The 17,836-nt window shown below is 42.2% G+C and overlaps 1 protein-coding gene across 1 annotated transcript in view; it reads right to left on the bottom strand.

Moving 5' to 3' along the window:
- Window positions 1-17,836, bottom strand: part of LOC120568979 (cadherin-12-like) — a 77,711-nt gene that overhangs the window by 33,027 nt on the left and 26,848 nt on the right. Inside the window, exons 5-7 of the mRNA XM_039816756.1 lie at window positions 15,074-15,193; window positions 10,727-10,894; window positions 10,037-10,224 (exon numbers count right to left, since the gene is read on the bottom strand). Of these exons, the coding sequence (XP_039672690.1) occupies window positions 10,037-10,224; window positions 10,727-10,894; window positions 15,074-15,193 (476 nt within the window). The remainder of the gene's footprint in view (window positions 1-10,036; window positions 10,225-10,726; window positions 10,895-15,073; window positions 15,194-17,836) is intronic.

Genomic DNA, 17,836 nt, shown 5'->3' with positions numbered 1-17,836 from the left:
TCTATGGAGTGTCAGCCATTTTGAAGTTTCGCTAAACAGGCTTCATCTTTTCATCAGAAAACTTTGTGCATAACTTTGTGCATAATTATTTGCATTCAAACTACCGCTGTTGTGTACCACCGGGATACATTGGTACATATCGGAGAATATGCAAGAAACTTTATTATAGACGGAAGACTGGACACACTACGCGACTTGCCTGTGGCCGCTCTCCCCTCGCCTGGGGTGTAACTTCGATGCAGCTAGCCGGGAAGGGCACTCAAATGGCGGATGTGGGGAGAGGCCGCCTCAGCTTGGTGGAAACTAGCACTTCCTTAGCGACCCACCTGTTCCATCAATCCTGCTTGATCAGTCAGCTTCATTAGACAACGACTGGACTATCATCCACAAACTCCCTGCAGGTTCAGAGACTGCTGTTTTGTTTGTACTGCTGAACATGGCTGCCCCAGTGTACGGACTATCCAGCTACCAGACCTGCTGCTCTGTCACCGGGTAGGCTTCGTGAAGGGTGGGCTGTGTTAATTGGATATGCAGAAATGGTGATTTGTATCCTAACTACTTTACTGCTCGGGTGGAGTCCATTTCCATTCCAATTCACGGTATATTTATACTTGCGTGTTTGTACTGGCGTATCCTCTCCGTTGGCGAAACCTGAATTATTGCATTACTTATGTGGCCTGTTTGCGTATATTGTTTTTGTTTTTTTATATTTTGCCCTTTTCACCACTTCGACCCACGGTGAAATGTTTTTTGTTTAATATTTGGTTGAAAGATGACAATAAAAACAAACTTTGAGTTGAGTTGATGTTACTGTATACCGTGGCGGTGAGTGTGGGGGTGAACGCTTACAAACGGCAGCAGAGTGTGCATTTCTGGCTTATCGGAGAAGGCACTTCAATTTCCCCCAAAAAATTCTCACATTTCTACTACAAGTGGTCAAATTTAAGAGATACCAATTTAGATACCTCTTTCCAGCGGTTGACTATCCTTCTAATGAATCTTTACTGTGTCTTCATCTAGCTCCTGAACACATGGGGGGGGGTTTTATGGATGCTGGCTACTGTCCCTCATGACGGTTATGTTATAAAGCACAAAAGACCCCCCACACCCTCCTAGCAGGAGAATGCATATTGCTGGATTTGGTGAAGATTGAATGCAGCTTTTATCCTGCTGTTGTTTTTTTTGCTTCTGTAAGTTATACTTGAGTGCTATGAGACTAATATGCCTATTACAAAAAGACTTCTACTACTGTTGGAGGCCTTTCACTATTTTCCAATGTAGCTAGCTATTTTCTAAGACTACAGTTTAGTGATTTGCATGAGCCAGTAATTTGAATGTGATGATGGGCTTTTTAAAACATTTTGGAAAGCAATAGTAAAGGCTGTATTTTGGGCAAATATGAATTTCAGAATTATGAAAAATAAATGTGGGAGATGTTTGGTGGTTTTTAAAATCCCATTGACAGGACTACTGCTGTAAACAGATAAAAAAATAATAATAATAATCTGACAGGCTGCTTCAGTCATATCAGAGACATCAGAAGACTTTGCTGCATAAATAGGCCTGAACATCAGTCCAATGTTTGGCCACACTCTTTTATCACAGTCTGATGTATCCTAAATATGTTCCAAAATGCTATCATCCTGTCACTCACTTCTGGAATTTGAGAGACTTGTTAAACAAACATATGATTAAAAAGGTCAGCCACATGATTTCACTCTGCAGCAGGGGCGGAGCGAAGGGGGGGCTTATGTGGCTCCAGCCCTGAACGTTTTCTCAAAAGACCAGAATCTTTTTAGGGATTTAAAATAACTTCAACTTGTCGTGATTTCCCCTCAGACTCTCTGAATCTGTTTACATCAAATTCCTACCCTACGTACTGGACATTATTAAATAGTAATTCATATTTTGCCTCTCTTTAGGTGGCAGGAGTGAAAATAAGTTATCCTCAACATTTGTTGTGTTCTGGTTTTAGAATGTTTTTTTCCTTGTCAACTATCATGTTTTTCCCAAATGATGTACAGATGTTTATGCATTCTTATATCAAATTTCTTGAAAAATAGTGCATATAGTTGCCGTAAATGGATCTTGTTCAACGCTTTTTTTGAAATTCATGGCCAATAAACCTCTTTTTTTTTGTCGTTTTTCCTCCGACGTTTTTGTCCCTTTTTTCAACGGCTTTTGGATGCTTTTTTCCGACATTTTTCGCTTTTTTAAGTTACGTTTTAAAGTTTAGTCAGGATACTGTCTTGAAACCATTTAAAACATTCTTTTTTTTTAAATGCCATAAAATTGAATAAAACAACCAAAATTCTATGAAAGTAATCATTCATTTTTCCTGCAGAACATTGTATGGTATCCATGGTATTTTTAGGCAATTTGGTTGAAAGAAAGTTCCTGATATTAAAAACTTTGAAAATGGGTCAAATTTTAACCGAGAAAAACAGACAAGCAGGCAACTTCACCAGTTCACCTTTCCGGGAGGCTCGGACATACTTTCTGCGTTCCGTGGACAGCTGCGGACTTGTACTGGTCGCACAGCCACGATGTTGGGGGCATTGTCGTGGACACAAGCAGCCACTTTCCTTGAAACAATTGCGTTTCCACGCAACCAACACAAGTCTGCAGAGCCCAAGCCCGTCTCCACCGCATCCACCTGCGCGGTTATCATCTGTGTGTCTGCCTGGCATACTCTGTGTGTAGGACGGGTAATTTAACCCGCCAGCCCTCATTGATATAATGGCATGTGTCACCCTTTCAGCAGAGAGCCACGAACTTAGCAGAAAAAAAGAGCTTAAAATGCAGTTAGAGAATTTAAAACTAGCAGAAGAACTGTAGGCTATTTTTATTTTTCTAGTTTTTAACTGTTTAACTGAGTATTAATCGGTCAAAATTCTAATTGGCGGTTAACGGTTAAACAGTTAATCATTAACACAAGCTGCTGTTGTAACAATATTGAGTCAATATATGAATATTCCTGTCCATATAGTATTTTCTAGATACTTGCAAGGACCAAGAGTAAAGTATGCTTTTTCTTTGACAGTAAAGATGTGTCCCATTTTTCACAATAATCCCATCCTCCCTGTTCACCCTTGCTCATCCCTGTCAGTGACGCTATCCTGCATCCAGAGAAACACTATCCACTCATTCTCATGGGTCACAGATTTCGGCTGAACACTGGAAAAGCCTGTGTTAGCGTATCCAGCCAGGAAGGTAGCAGGAGATGTATTTACAGTTGAGGCCAAAGTGATTAGCCCCCAAGGAATTATGTAACATTTTCCTAAAAATCTTCCCAATGTTTGCAGCATTGATGAAACTTGATATAATCAAACATTCACTGGTAGCTTTTGGTACATTTTGGAATATAAAATACATTTTTAGGCTTGCTTTATATCAAATATAGTGAAAAATATGGTGGTCAAAAATATTAGCCCCCATGTGAATTTTTGCGTTCAAAACACACCTAATTAACAAATCAGCTTTCAACCCACACCTGTGCAGTCAATTGGCTTCCTAACAACACCTGAACATTCAATTAGCATAAAAGGACTCCAAGGAACAGGGCACTTGAACACATTATTGAGAGGGACTACTTTTCCTCACCATGCCAAAGACAAAGGAAATCAGTCTTGAGGTCAGAAAGAAGATAGTGGAAGCTCGTGATAAGGGGGAAGGCTATACTGCCATTTCCAAGCATTTCACAGTGTCTAGAACCGCTGTACGTTGCATCATTGCCAAGTACAAGGAGACAAATTCTGTAAGAAATAAACCTGGGCATGGTCTTAAGCGCAAGATTTCAAGAACTCTGGAACGGAAAATAATCATAGATGTCAGCTAGATGTCCCGGACATCTGCCAAGATGATTGTTGCTGACCTGGCCTCTTCTGGGGCCTCATGTATAAACGTTGCGTACGCACGAAAAATTTGCGTATGCTGGTTTTCACGGACACTTTGTGATGTATAAAAAATTAACTTGACATGAGAATGTGCGGGCGGTCCGCAAAGTCTTTTCTGGCTCTGTAACGTGGCGAATTTTAACTGAAAAGTGCCAAAAATCTAGCCTAGAAATCTAGACGCACCCTAGTGGCAGCAAATGTAATTTCCAGCCAGGGGGGGTCTAGGCACTCTCCGTTGGCTTGCGAGCTGGAAAAACCAAACTCTGGCCGGGCCAATCACATCGTGTATAGAGTCGGTGGGCGGGCTTATGGCTGCTGCTGCTGCTGGGAACAGTGGTCTTCTGGAAGACTTGGAGTTCAGCTTTTCTTTGAGAAAAGAACAGAGAACGGCACTGAAGTCAGTCTTAAAAAAGGAAGATGTGTTCGGAGTTTTGCCGACCGGATACGGCAAAAGTTTAAAGTTTAATCTATCAACTAACTCTGCTACTTTCTTCGTTGCTCTGCCTGGTTGTAGTGCTATCCTATTGAGTGCAGAGGGAATTTGAAAGACAACCGTTTATCCTGCCCCTCGGATTGAGCTCCGTCAATGGTGAGACCCAACTTCTTGATGTTGGGTCTGGCTTGTCAGGCTACCGAAAATCACTAAACATTACAAAATAAAGTTTCCACTACAGTTACTGGCATACGTTTGTGACGTTGTCTATGAAAAAACATAATTATATCTGCTGATACTCCATAAAAGTTTGATCATATTATGTGGATAATGTTTCACATCTTTCACACTATCAACTGTTTAATTCGCTACTTAACCTCTGTTACACATGAGGATGGGAAATAAATGATAAATCCACTTAGAAAATACTTTCAGTCATCCTCTGTATTTCCCATAGAAGAAATATCTTACTGGCAACAAAAAGATCAGCACGGAAAATGCAGTAGTGTCTGTGAGTCTTTAGTTGCTGAGGCTCAGACATCCATGGCGCACAGGAGGCGGGACGCACGGATCCATCTCCCCAGGAACAAACGCTGTGTCGGGTGGGCAAAGTCATGGAATGCGTAATTGATCCCGTGGATGATTTGTAGGCTATTAAGCGAACAAGGTGTAGGGAATGACCCCGACCCGGTCCACCAAACACTGGTCCGTCTTGACTGTCTTAATTATGCACATATTTATGTTACTGTAGTCCTATTTAATATTTCATCCATGTGTGGCGCAGCGGATCCGTGCGCACTGTCACCTGCCGTGGAGACGCTGGCCTCACTAACATCTCCTCCTCTGAGTCGGATCTCCCTCACGCTGGACTCAGTTTCACTGAGCCTACTCTCACTTAGAAAATAAATGGCATTACATCAGTGGGTTCAAACTGCTATTGTGCGTAATTTGGACTGACTGAGATGCATGTTGTTCTGTAACTAGTGTAGCGCTGCCACTGTTCTTTTGATTTGCACTTCGATATAGACTTTTTTTTTTTCATTATTATTTCTGCCATGGTTCGGTCCATTCACCGCCCGGTCACCATTTGCCATTCTGGGCATTTTCTTTTATTGCTTCTCCGAGATGACAAACCTCCAAACAGAAAAAAAAATTCTCGCCTCCACCTCCGCGATCAGCACCTCAACCTCAGAGTCGTGAAGTTTTTTTTCCCGTCTGCAGTGGGATAACCCGTTGTGATTGGACAAAGAATGACGTTGGGGTCGCATTTATAGTAATTTCCATATTAATTTATGGGAGGACACAAGGCGGGGTCGGTGGCTCGTTCACGTGCGCTCAATTTCACGTTGATTGTGATGTATAAAGGAAAGGTGCGCAGGACCTGGCGTACGCCAGGTTTTATATATGTGAATATTTCTGTGCGTAGGTACTTTTCAAGTTTTGGCCGTACACCATCTTCTGGTATGAAAGCTGCGCAATCTTTTATACATGAGGCCCCTGGAGTTGATGTTTCAAGGAACACAGCTCTGAGGGCTCGTCACCACGGTGGGCTTCAGGGCCATCGTTCCAGAAGAACCCCTTTGCTCAAAGACCGGCACATCACAGCCAGACTGAGGTTTGTCCGTGAACATTTGAAAGGTAAAGATGAGTTTTGGAAGTCTGTGCTTTGGTCTGATGAGACTAACCTGGAACTTTTTGGACACATGGATGTTGCTTATGTTTGGCGAAGAAAGGAAGAGGCCTTCAACCCTAAGAACACAGCTCCCACAGTTAAACCTGGTGGTGGGAACATCATGCTGTGGGGCTGTTTTGCAGCCTCAGGCACAGGGAGCCTTGTTCGGGTGCATGGCATCATGAAAAAAGAAAATGATGTTGAAATTTTGAGGGATAATATGCAGAAATCTGCTCGTAGTCTAGCCTTAGGTCGTCGCTGGGTCTTCCAACAAGACAATGACCCAAAGCATACATTGAAATTGGTCCAACAGTTCCTGAAGGATACCAAAACCAAGGTCCTGGAGTGGCCCGCACAGAGCCCAGACCTCAATCCTATTGAGAATCTGTGGCGGGTGCTCAAAGTGAATGTCCATGCTCGGAAAGCACGCAATTTGGACCAGCTGGAGCAATTTGCAATGGAAGAATGGGCCAAAATCCCTCAGGAGACCTGTGCCAACCTAGTAAAGAACTACTCTAAGAGGTTGTTGTCAGGTGTGGCTCCGAAAGGGTACACTATTGACTATTAATGGCCAGGGGGCTAATCATTTTGGACGTCTCATTTTTGCCCTTTCTTGTTTCAGCTCACTATATCAATAAAATATCCTAATAAAAACTTAGTGGACATTTTGTCTTTGTTATTTTGGAAACAAATACACTATAAACACTTGTTGTTAATGGTCATTTCCATGGAGAAATCAAGAGTTTTGTCTAATTTCATAAGGGGGGGGGCTAATCATTTTGGTCTCAGCTGTATATAGGCCTAATTGTATTTTAATGTTATTTTAGAAGTTATCTGCTGTAGCTATGGCTACTTATCTAATTTCAAGGACTGCCTTTAAACATTGCCTCTCAGTTTCCACATGCACACGTTAAGTGATACTGAAGGCAGAGGAGGCACCAGCTAACAGCTATTGAGCCAAAACCAAAGTCTCAACTGACTGTTTTAATACACTGCTACTTTACTTCGTCTAAAGGCAACATGTATTATTAATAGATTCATGGCTTCCCTCATATCAAAAAATAAGAGACACAGCTGGCAAGTTATGGTGCTCAGAAAGTAGCAGTCGTGTCTGTACTGATTTAGAGGACAGTCTGAAATAAAAGCCTCCGCAGCCCTCTGATGTTAAACTGCCTGATGTGATGTGACATGTGCGCCGGGAGTTCCAGTGTGTGTGTATGTGAGTGTGGAGGTGGTATCCCTTTTAGACAGAGCATTTAACCAAGATGAAGTTTTCCCAAGTCCTCAGATGACTCCTTTTGGAAGAGCTCTACTCTGAGATCTGATTTCCTGTTAAACCTTTATGAGGACTTAAAATCAGTTATGCTGTGGTCCTCCAGGAGCAAGTGGCATATGTTTAAGTTTATTCTTGTCCCCCCACCACCCCCACCCCCACATCCCCAACCCTCTACTCCTTCCGTTCTTTCTTTTCTCTTCCCCTTTCTTCAAATATCCACCACAGATCTTAAATCATCAGGGGAATCCAATGGCTGACGCTGCAAAATAAAATCAGTTTGCTGTGCATGAGAGCGTGTGTTTGCATGCATGAGTGAGTGTATCAAGCATTATCTGGCCTAATAGCTCGGTTCGATGGAAGGTTAAGAGGAAGAATGATTGGGATCACAGCCAGATCAGCACATTCCTCCCACTCTTAGATCACTAGCAAAATGCTGGGGTTTGCAAAATTTGCCTTAAGTTCTAATTTTTTCTGGTTTTTCTTTATTTTTTATCATGGAATAATATAGCCAGATGTAATTGTATCTGATGTAGGGGGGACTTGAAATAATTGCATTTTCTTCCACACAAACCTGCTATTTCTCAGTCCGAATGGCCCTTTAAGCCATGGATCTGCAATAAGAAGTAAACTAATATCCAGAATACTAGGTTGTCTTTATGCTTCAACACTGTCTACACAGTATATATTATGCACATTTGACTTAGAAGCAACCTCTAAATGGCCCAGCATACAAAATTCTGATACAGTATATGAGAAAATATCGAAACTCCATATATAGCGTATGGAAGTAGCTGCAGTGAGACATCTCGCTTCCTTCATATTTGTGTTGAGAGGTGCACATGTGCGGTACGGATCCGGCAGGATGCACAAATTGGGTGGCAACACCGCCAATGATCTTTTACTTATTGTACGTTTTCTCATGTGACCCAGTTCCAACCACGTTTAGGTGTTTAGGTTAGGGTTAGAAAATCAACTTAAATATCTAATCAAAAAGATAAATAAATGATACAATAATCAGATATAGACCTACATAGGTGTTTAATTATATGATATGTGATATCTGTGACATTATGATCCAACTGTTGGTTGAACTGTTTATTGACAGACTGACTGGGGGAGTGGGTGTGGTCCTGCTTAGGTCAAAGGGCATAAAAGCAGGAAACGGAAGAAGGTGGTCCCGGTATGGACCAAGCGTACCTCCTATGGGGAGACTCTTAGGCTAACAAGCCATCACCTCCCGTTAGCATTCCATTGACTGCCATTCATTTTGGCGTCACTTTGACAGCGAATAACTTTACACATGAAGCGTTTAAAGACTCTATTTGTCCGTTGTTTATTTCTAAAGAAACACGACAATGTATAAAAAGCTCCATTACCTTGTATCTCACGTTATGGTTCCGTAGCAGCTCTTTTTTTGGTAAAAATAGGCTAACAATTGTGTCATAACCACGCGACTTTCTGTTGCACAGTAGATAAATTACCGTACAGTACAGGAGAAGCTCGCAGGCAGTTTCGACTCACAATAGCTGTTTAAGTTGAATTACTAATGTTAAATAGCATTTTAGTTAGCAATAATTAGCCTGTGCCTATGTTATCTCCTTATACCTACACTCTCCTTCTCCGCAAGATTGGGAATGATTGAGATTTCTCTTGGCACAGCTACCAGAAGACTTCCAACTTTTCAGACAGGTTGCTCACGTCACATCTACGTCGTCAAGCTCAATTTGAGGCTGCGCAGTATGCTCAGCCATCACCAGAAAAGTGCTTCTAATTCACTTCACTGGTCTTCGTCGAAGTCTAAGGCGTCACTGTGTCCATTCTTTTGTTGTCTATGGTGTGGACGTGTCATGGCAGATGGCACTGGCAACACTCCGTTTTCCTGATTGATTAACGGTTTTCTTTTGCTCCACGTATATTAAGTTTGATCGACATGTTTCAATGTAAACTAAATGACCTCATGTCAAGGGATGGGAACGAAGAAGAGCGAGCCGATTCAGTTGAGAGGAGCGGCAGCAGTGGCGGAGCTAGCCGGGCCCGGCCAAAAACAACAACAACAGGTACGCACACTCACATGTCCCCGTTGGCGGTCAATCATTTAGTTTATGAAGAAAATGTATGATGTTACCAATCTCTGGGGGGTAATATCCTAGACAATGACAGCAAACAATCACAGGCTTGGTTCATAGCATCACATTGTCGCTACATTAAACAAAATGTCACAATCTGATTACCACAAGTTGGCACATAATGGTGATATTGGTCCCAACTAGGGCGTAATTTCCTCTGGGGACAGGGGGGACATGCCCACTTTTTAAAATCTAGTTTGTGTCCCCCCTACTTTCAAATTCGTTTGATGTTATTTTATTTACAAGTCTCAGTGATCGGCCCCTATTTTAAACCATAAAGAAAGTAAGATATCTTTTTCTTCTACATAGTTAAGTACTATTCTTTCTGGAAGAATTTATCATTATAATCAACTGAATTATTCCCTGGAATTTGTATCACAATAGTTCCTAAATGTATGTAGAAATGCAGGAAATGGGATTCAAATGAAAAAACATTTTTAGCAAAGGACACTGGCCCAGACCCATTTTGTCCCCCCCCCCCCAACAGACACACACTTTTCAAACTAAACTACTCATGACCCCAATATGGTCCCAGATATTATTTGAGACCTGGCCATTTTGTTTTTAGAAAACGTAACCCAGGGGATCACCATGTATATCAGATAATGTGCGGCTGATGATGAGTGAATGTACCTTTTTCAGGACTACAACTCCCTCTTGACTTTGGCCATTAGAGATGATATCAAACATGTTGCCCTCATCTCCTGGAACAATGGCATAATCCACCTGTGCATTGCTGCCAGCATCCAGATCGTGAGCTCGAATCCGGCCTACTGCTGAGCCAACTGCTGCCGACTCTGGCACCCGTAGATGGAAAATACCTGAGAGAAGAGCAAAAAAGCAATTAAGTGCAATTTAAGAAACATATGTGATTTCATGATTTCATTCATTCATCTTAAAGCTTTAGTGTGTAACTTTTTGATATTAACGTCCGTTACATTCAAGCCGTTGCCAAATGAGTTGCTACAAAGCTAATTAAGACTATCAGCTCCACACAACTCTCTCTGTATTTCTCAGTATGACTGTGTCCAGAAGATTGTGACTTTCGCGAGCAGAAATTTAAGCGAACATAATGACTTCTTCTGAAGAGTCCATCATGTTTTTTTAATCCTCCGTGTCCTCCTTGGCTACTAGCAACTGTGTGGAGGAGGGGTGTGTGGGGCGAGACGTGGTCACGGAAAGCTTGTATATGTGGATGCGCCGACAGTTTCATTGTCATTACTTAGAATTCCTCATGGGGGACACAGAAACTATGCACTATAGCTTTAATAGACAAACCAACCAATCAACCAATCCAACATCATTATTGAGACCTGTCCTTACTCTTTGCGAAGCGCGGTGGGTTGTCGTTGACGTCGCTGAGGCTGATGTTGATGTTGGTGGTGGAGGCTAGCCCCCCCAGCTGACCGCCCATGTCCTTGGCCTGGAGAAGAACCTGGTATTCCCCTTTCACCTCGCGGTCCATGTTGGCTAGAGCTGTCCGGATCACTCCTGGAGAAGGAGGAGGGGTTTAAAAAAGGGGTTGTTTTGTCTGTGCCCTTCTCAGTGATTTGAAGTAGGCGGGACTTGGTTGGGAAAAGACACATGTCATGTATTTCTGTGCACCAGCCTAAGCAGGGCCACTAACATCAACTGTGACCCAACCCACCCTGCCCACCACCTTTTAGTTTAGCTTATTGATTTACACATATACAAATACTTCAGATTAAAATACACATCATCAATAAAAGATGTGATAGAGAGATGAGAAAAGAAAAACTCAGAGGGGCTTAATCTGGGTACGCTCCAATACATACTCCAATTAAAATAGAAAGTAACTAAAATACTGAAAAGAAAAGAAAAGAAGGCTCTTTATGAGATTCAGGACCATACAAGCCCAGACTACTAGACTGAAGAACAGTTTCTTCCCCCTAGCAGTAAAACTGTTAAATGGTTCCTAGTTTCCTAGTCTCATATCCCAAATTATCAGACCAATGTTTACACCTCCAAGTTATTTATTTATCTATTTATTACTAAGGCCGCTAACTAATCAGGATATGTTTTGCTGGGCCTCTTATGTCAAATGTCTCAGTCAGGATTTACCAACATTTGAATCACATCTGATGAGTTGAGGGGTTGTTGTGCCAGGCCACTCTCAATGAAATCTGATCAAACCACACCCAAACAGTCCTGATGAGTTTTTGACTGTTAAATGCATAATAAATAATACCTAAGGATGTTTTTTTCCCTTGTTGCACATTTAGTACATGCATATTTAATGATAGATATAAATAGAGAAATTATTACAAATTTAATTTAAGACAAAGGCACTGTTCATACGTTACTAATCAAGCACTTGCTAATAATATGTCGTGAAGGCAGTGGTAGGCTTTTACCGTAAAACCACCACAGGAAGTGGTGGCAACGCTACTAAGGTTAGCTAACAAACACTTGACTCTTCAATCTAAAAGGTTTGAAAAAATGAATAATAATAATTAAGCAATGAAGGACCATTAGGCCCCCTGGTACTTTCGTGCCCGGGCCCTAGTGATTCGACATTTCTTTACACTTTTTGTTGTTTAATACTGGTTCATGGTAAATGTGCATCAATGATCTGTCATTCTCAGATTCCAAAATTAGTTGAAGAAAATTAAGACCTACAGTATATCACAATATTAAAAAAAAAAATCTCACTTTTTGCATGGGAGTCCATCGTGTGTACACTCAATGTTCCCGGTTGAATTGCTTTCATGCATAAGAAGAACTAAATAAGTTGTTGTTTGTTGTAGCGTTACATGGACGTAGGAAAATTAAGACCTGTTTAAAATGACCTAGAGCACAATAATTCAGCGAATTTAGGAAATTTTAAGGCCTAAAATTTTGATTTTGAATTGTAAGACTTTTTATTTAGTCTTGCATTGCCAGACCTACCTCCACAGCGCTGCGGAGGATGGTCTGGCTAGTCCACACAGCATTCCGGGATGGGAGGAAAACGTGCTCTGGTTTATTGGCATTTCTTTAAACCAATCACAATCGTCTTGGGCAGTGCTAAGCTCCAGATGGTGCCTCTGCAAAATAGCCTCGGGAAGGAACTTGTTTTGGTGGAACACGTTGTTGGGGACCAAGAAGCTGGTTAAACAGTGATTTGGCTCAGACTGAGCTGACTGCAGAGACACAGGGAAGGCAAGGATAAAGGATCTTGGCCTACATGTGAATCCCAAAGCCAGTTTCACCAAACTCCTACAGGCAGAGTCGCCAAGATGGAGATTCTACCTTCACCACATGCTAGGCAAGGCAGACTGGTGGTGAGACAAAGAACTGCTTCACACCTGTGACAAAGTTGCAGCTTTCCCATTGGCTGTCGGGTCTTTGAATGCACCACCCCGCCACTAGGAGGCGGAGGTAGGATAAAAGCTGTCGGCACTGTGTGTTTCTTCGCTCTTTCCACGGTGACCCAGGTCACTACAGGAAGCACTCTAGTCCGGACTAGCTAGCCAGCATCACCTCGCTGGTCGAGTTGAGCTGGGACAATTGTATATTGGTCTGATATACAAAGGGGATCTGAGGGAATACTGGCCGAGTATTCCCTCTATCTGCAGCGGGCTTAATCAGCCTGGATTCAAGAAAAGGACGGCGTTCTGTTTCTTGCTTGTCGACACGGATCACGTACCGTCCCTTGCTCCGGACGAAACGGATCGTTAAACTCTGGCGAGAGATTTAACTGACAAACAACGCACACCGTAAGGCTTTACACAGTTCTGGGCAGATGTTAGAACTAGTGCGTTTTGGTTTGTTATTAATGAGCAAAGGGTTCGCTACCGCTGCTGCCATTAATGTGATCTGATTGTAATCATGTATTGGCCATATCTGGTTACTAATCTGTTGCTGTGAATGTATAACTGATCATTATACCGTTTGATTTTTGTTGTGTTAAGTAGCTGGGTTAAAACCGTAAGCGCTACCTGCTAAACCACTCCTTTGAAGGAGTTTAGTTACTGTCCGTGAGATAATCGCGGTGAATCAGCTGTTAGCCGCTAGAGTGGTTATAGTGGCCGTTTCCCTCAGTAAATCAAAAGTCTCAGTCTGTCCTAACTACACGTGGGGTCCAGACCTGGGTGGCTGAGGGAGCTGGCCATTATCTATAACTAAGATCAGAGTGTTTCTTTTCTTTTCCTCCTTTATTCTGTTCCTTTTACTAACCCACACACGGACATACAAGCTAGCCACATAGCTCCCGACCTAACGCTGCTAACTTAACCACGTGGGGTTTGTATAGTGCTAATAGGTGATTTAGCATATGGTATAAACGTGCGCGTTGCCTAGCAACCCCCACGTCGGCTTCTTCAGCCCCTCTCCGTGCACTCAGCACCACTACCGCCCTCTTGAGGCTAAATGGTTTTGTGCAGCTCACAGGAGTAGCCATTTTTGGAGTTGTTTTTGTATTAGAACTACATCTCGACACCGCCCCCTCTTCTTTCACTCACTTTCTCACTCACTCACACACGCACACACACACACACACACACACACACAGACACAGACGTGTCCACAAGACATGTTGCTTCTGTTTTTGCTTTGTTTGGTTGTGATATTGTAAAATGTATATACGTTTTATTATTGAAGGATTATTGATTGGCTACTGATAATTGTGACGTTAATAAATTCGATTATACTTAATTAGCAGTTGCTGGTGATTATTTGTGTATTTGTTGTGATAACTGCTGGTCGAACTGGTCGTGCTCGAAATCACCCCTTCCTTTAATTCCTTTTAAAGGATTTTTACAGAAATGAGACTGTTCCACAGTTTGATTATTGGTCCCTGACAAGCAGGGTGGTGCCCCGTTTTGATTGTTTGTCGATTTGATACAGTTATTAATAACCATATTCATAACTTTATTAATATTGCTAAAACATCTTTTGATAATTTGCCAATGATCAAATCTGTACCCTACGTGAATCCAACATCGTTCAAAAGTTGTTTTAGTCGTGCAACAGAAAACTCAGATTGGACAGATGGTCTAGCTAGCTGTCTGGATTTACCCTGCAGAGATCTGAGGAGCAGTTAACCATAACCATGTTTAGAATACCAACACAAAGAAAGTGGAATGAATATCCAGCTGAAATGAGGGACATCCGGCAGAATTTCCGTCGGCACCTGAACAATCCCGGAAGTGGAATGTCGTCGATATAGACTAAACTTTTTTAGACTTCTTAAGACCCTGCAGAAACCCTGATGGCTTCCAACATTCTGCTGCCGTTTACACAAGCTAAACCACCTTTGTTTCATTCCTTTCATACCTTGATCTTTGAGCTTGTCTATTCTTCTAAAGAGGCAGGATGGTGACAAGTGCTTCTCCTCAGGGGGAAAATGAAACATGACTCTCCATGTTCAGAGTCATAACCGCTCGGTTGAGATGTCCGTTTAAAGGACTGAAAAGCTTTGAGTCCCTTTTTTAGTGCTGGTTTTAGCATTCAGGTGCAGGCCTGAGGAGAAACTCACTCTGAGAACCCTCTCGCTGTGTGTCATGACCGGTTGAATTTCATGCTTTTCTAGACAGCTGGCACTGTGAGCTTTAGGGTTCACGCAAAAGTCACAGACCTGTTATACAACTGGGGATGAATATGAATTACTCATGGTTTGGAAGTAATGGAAAAGGGCATTACATTACGTAAATGTCGCAATCTTCTCACCTGTCTTGGGGTCCACAGAGAAGTATGGCTGGCCGTGCAGGATGCTGTAGACGATGCGTGCGCTGTTGCCATATGTGGGGTCATCTGCATCTGTTGCGGTCACCTGTGTGACGTAGGTTCCTACACACACACACACACACACACACACACACACACACACACACACACACACACACACACACACACACACAAGTTGATTGATTGATTGTGTTTATTTTGAATATGTAAAGACCAAAAACAGCAGACAAACAAATAACGGCAATAAATGAATACTAATAATCAAATACTGTCTTTTTCTGGGCCCTGTAAAAAGACATTTTCTTGGGCCCCTCCCCGCATCCACAGCTATTCATTCTAGCATCTTTTTGGGCCCTCCTCACATGAGGGCCCTGGTACTCTGTCCCCTTTTCCCCCCCAGTCCGACGCCCCTGACTGGCGCTTGTTGAGTGGCTCTCAAAAATCACCCTTTAGCGTCTGTATGGGATGCACCCATGGATGTATTATAGGACCGGATTCAACTGGGGAAAGCAGCAGCTCGACCGTGGCGCTGTAAGATGACGTGGTGTTAAGAGCGAACGGTAGCGAGTAGCATGAAAGACCGAAAATCCGCGTAAGGCTGTAGGTTGGGGTGGTGGATGGGTCAAACAACACAGGACTTTCACCCAGGAGACCTGGGTTTGTGTCCTGTTCTTGTCCCGGGTGTCACTGAAACGTTAATTTTGTAACCCCACCCACGATCTTTTTCTAAACCTAACTGTCCCGTTCTTGTGCTACACGTCTGTTAAACGTACATTTTTTAAATGGCGCCAAATCGGTCCCGACCTAGAGCGTTGAAAAGTGAAGCCAGAAAACTGTGCAAACAGGAGCTTTTCTATTCTTAGAAGTCGACTTCTCATAGATAGGATTATGTTTTATGTTTTCATCATGTGGACACTTGTGCTGTTTTCTACCATAACTAATCCGCTATACAGTTTGCTGCTGTATTTCACTGCAACAGAGACATACTGGGGTCACACTTGTGTTCTATTAGAGCACTTTGGACCTCAGCTGAAGCATTAACAGCTTAAAGCCTAAAGACCTTGACTGTTAAATTACCTCTCAGTAAAGGCATTTAACAGACAGATGGGCCACTAAGTCTGGCTTAGCATGTGTGTGTGTGTGTGTTGTGAGCAGCAGATACAACTTGATACATCCAAGCTGAACCCAGAACTGAGCCAAACCAAAAGCCTTGGAAAATAAAATTCTGTATATGAATTTCAGTTTTGTCCAACAAATCATAAGCACATGAAAAATCATTTCAGCTCCTCTCACTTTTATATTACATTATACTTAGCTGATGCTTTTATCCAAAGCGACTTCCAATAAGTGCATTTAACCATGAAGGTACAAACTCAGAACAGCAAGGAATGTACATGTAAGAGCCATTTTTTTATATCATTTTATATCTTCTTAGCCAAGGTGCAGTCAGAAGAGGTGTGTTTTTAGCCTGCAGCCGAAGATGTATAGACTTTCAGCTTTTAAAAAATCACTATGAGGACATTTGGTTACAGACAACATTTATTTACAAATACACAATTATATAATTTAAAGCTTCTAAAATTAATAATGTCTGGTTTCCAAATTGTGTGCAGTTTGACTTTTTTTTTTTTATGATCACCGTTTTCTTCCCTCTAGTGTTGAGCCCTAAGGATGATGATGTCATCTCCTCCTTACATGTATGGCAAATAAATAAATTCTGTTACTAGTGTATAGAGCTTAAAAAGGGTTAAAATGCTTTAAATTAGTTATACGTTTAATTTCTATTTATTTTCTAAAATCATGCCGGTCAATGAATTAGGTATTATAAGCAATGATTTAAGCCCCAGTCAAATGTTCTGTGGCTTGCGTCAAAATCGGGCTCAAAGGCCATGACAAAAGAGGGAGCGAGGCATCGTAAATTATCAAAAGTGATTTATTTAACAAAAGAATAAACTAAACAGAACTTAACTATAACTTAAATAAACACAAAACAAGATGTGGCAGGCAGGGTGATCAGGCCATGGTTGATTCTGGATTGTAGTGAAGAGAATCTAGTCTGACCAAGTGGAGCTTAATCCCCAACTCCCAGGTGCACCAGATCTGCAATCAACTCAAACAAAGATGGGTAAGACCAGAGAGGTATCACTCCCACAGAGAGGCCCTGCCAGATTACACAGGGCCGTCACACTTGTGACCCCTGGCTTCCTTCTGGGTGATCTCTGCAGTTGAAAGCCTACCTAACCGATAAGACTGACTGACGTGCGTCGTCGCTTCCAAAGGTCTCCGTTTGTGCCCGTCCAGACTACAAAGCAGCCCCGGAGTTTTCAAACCAAAAACGGAGGCAGCAGTGTTTTCAAATGTCTCTATTTTAGGGCTTGGAAACGCCGGGGTAGTCAAGAAGACTAGAAGACTTTCAACCGACTTTGAGTCTGACACCGTGTCACATCTAAAGACAATCATCTCATATATAACATTAAAGAATTTCATAATATGTAAGGACTGGAGATCCTGCAGGGTCACACATTGCAAGACTATAACTGGATTTGTTTTTAAAAATGTAACCAAGCTAGATAGCTACCGCTAGCCTTAGCTGGTAATTTAAGGGAAAGTTTGCAGATTTTCTGTTCTGCAGTACATGAGGACGAATGGCAGCAGTACCCGGAGGTCCACATTTATCCGGCGGTAAAACTCCCGTTGGATGACTCGCTTCAGAGGGGTTAAAAAAATCGGCAACTTTCCGTCTTT

This window comes from Perca fluviatilis, chromosome 11 (assembly GCF_010015445.1).
Source record: "Perca fluviatilis chromosome 11, GENO_Pfluv_1.0, whole genome shotgun sequence".
Classification (NCBI taxonomy): Eukaryota; Metazoa; Chordata; class Actinopteri; order Perciformes; family Percidae; genus Perca; species Perca fluviatilis.
Note: the sequence above shows the minus strand (reverse complement) of the source record. Positions and strands in the feature narration are given on the sequence as shown.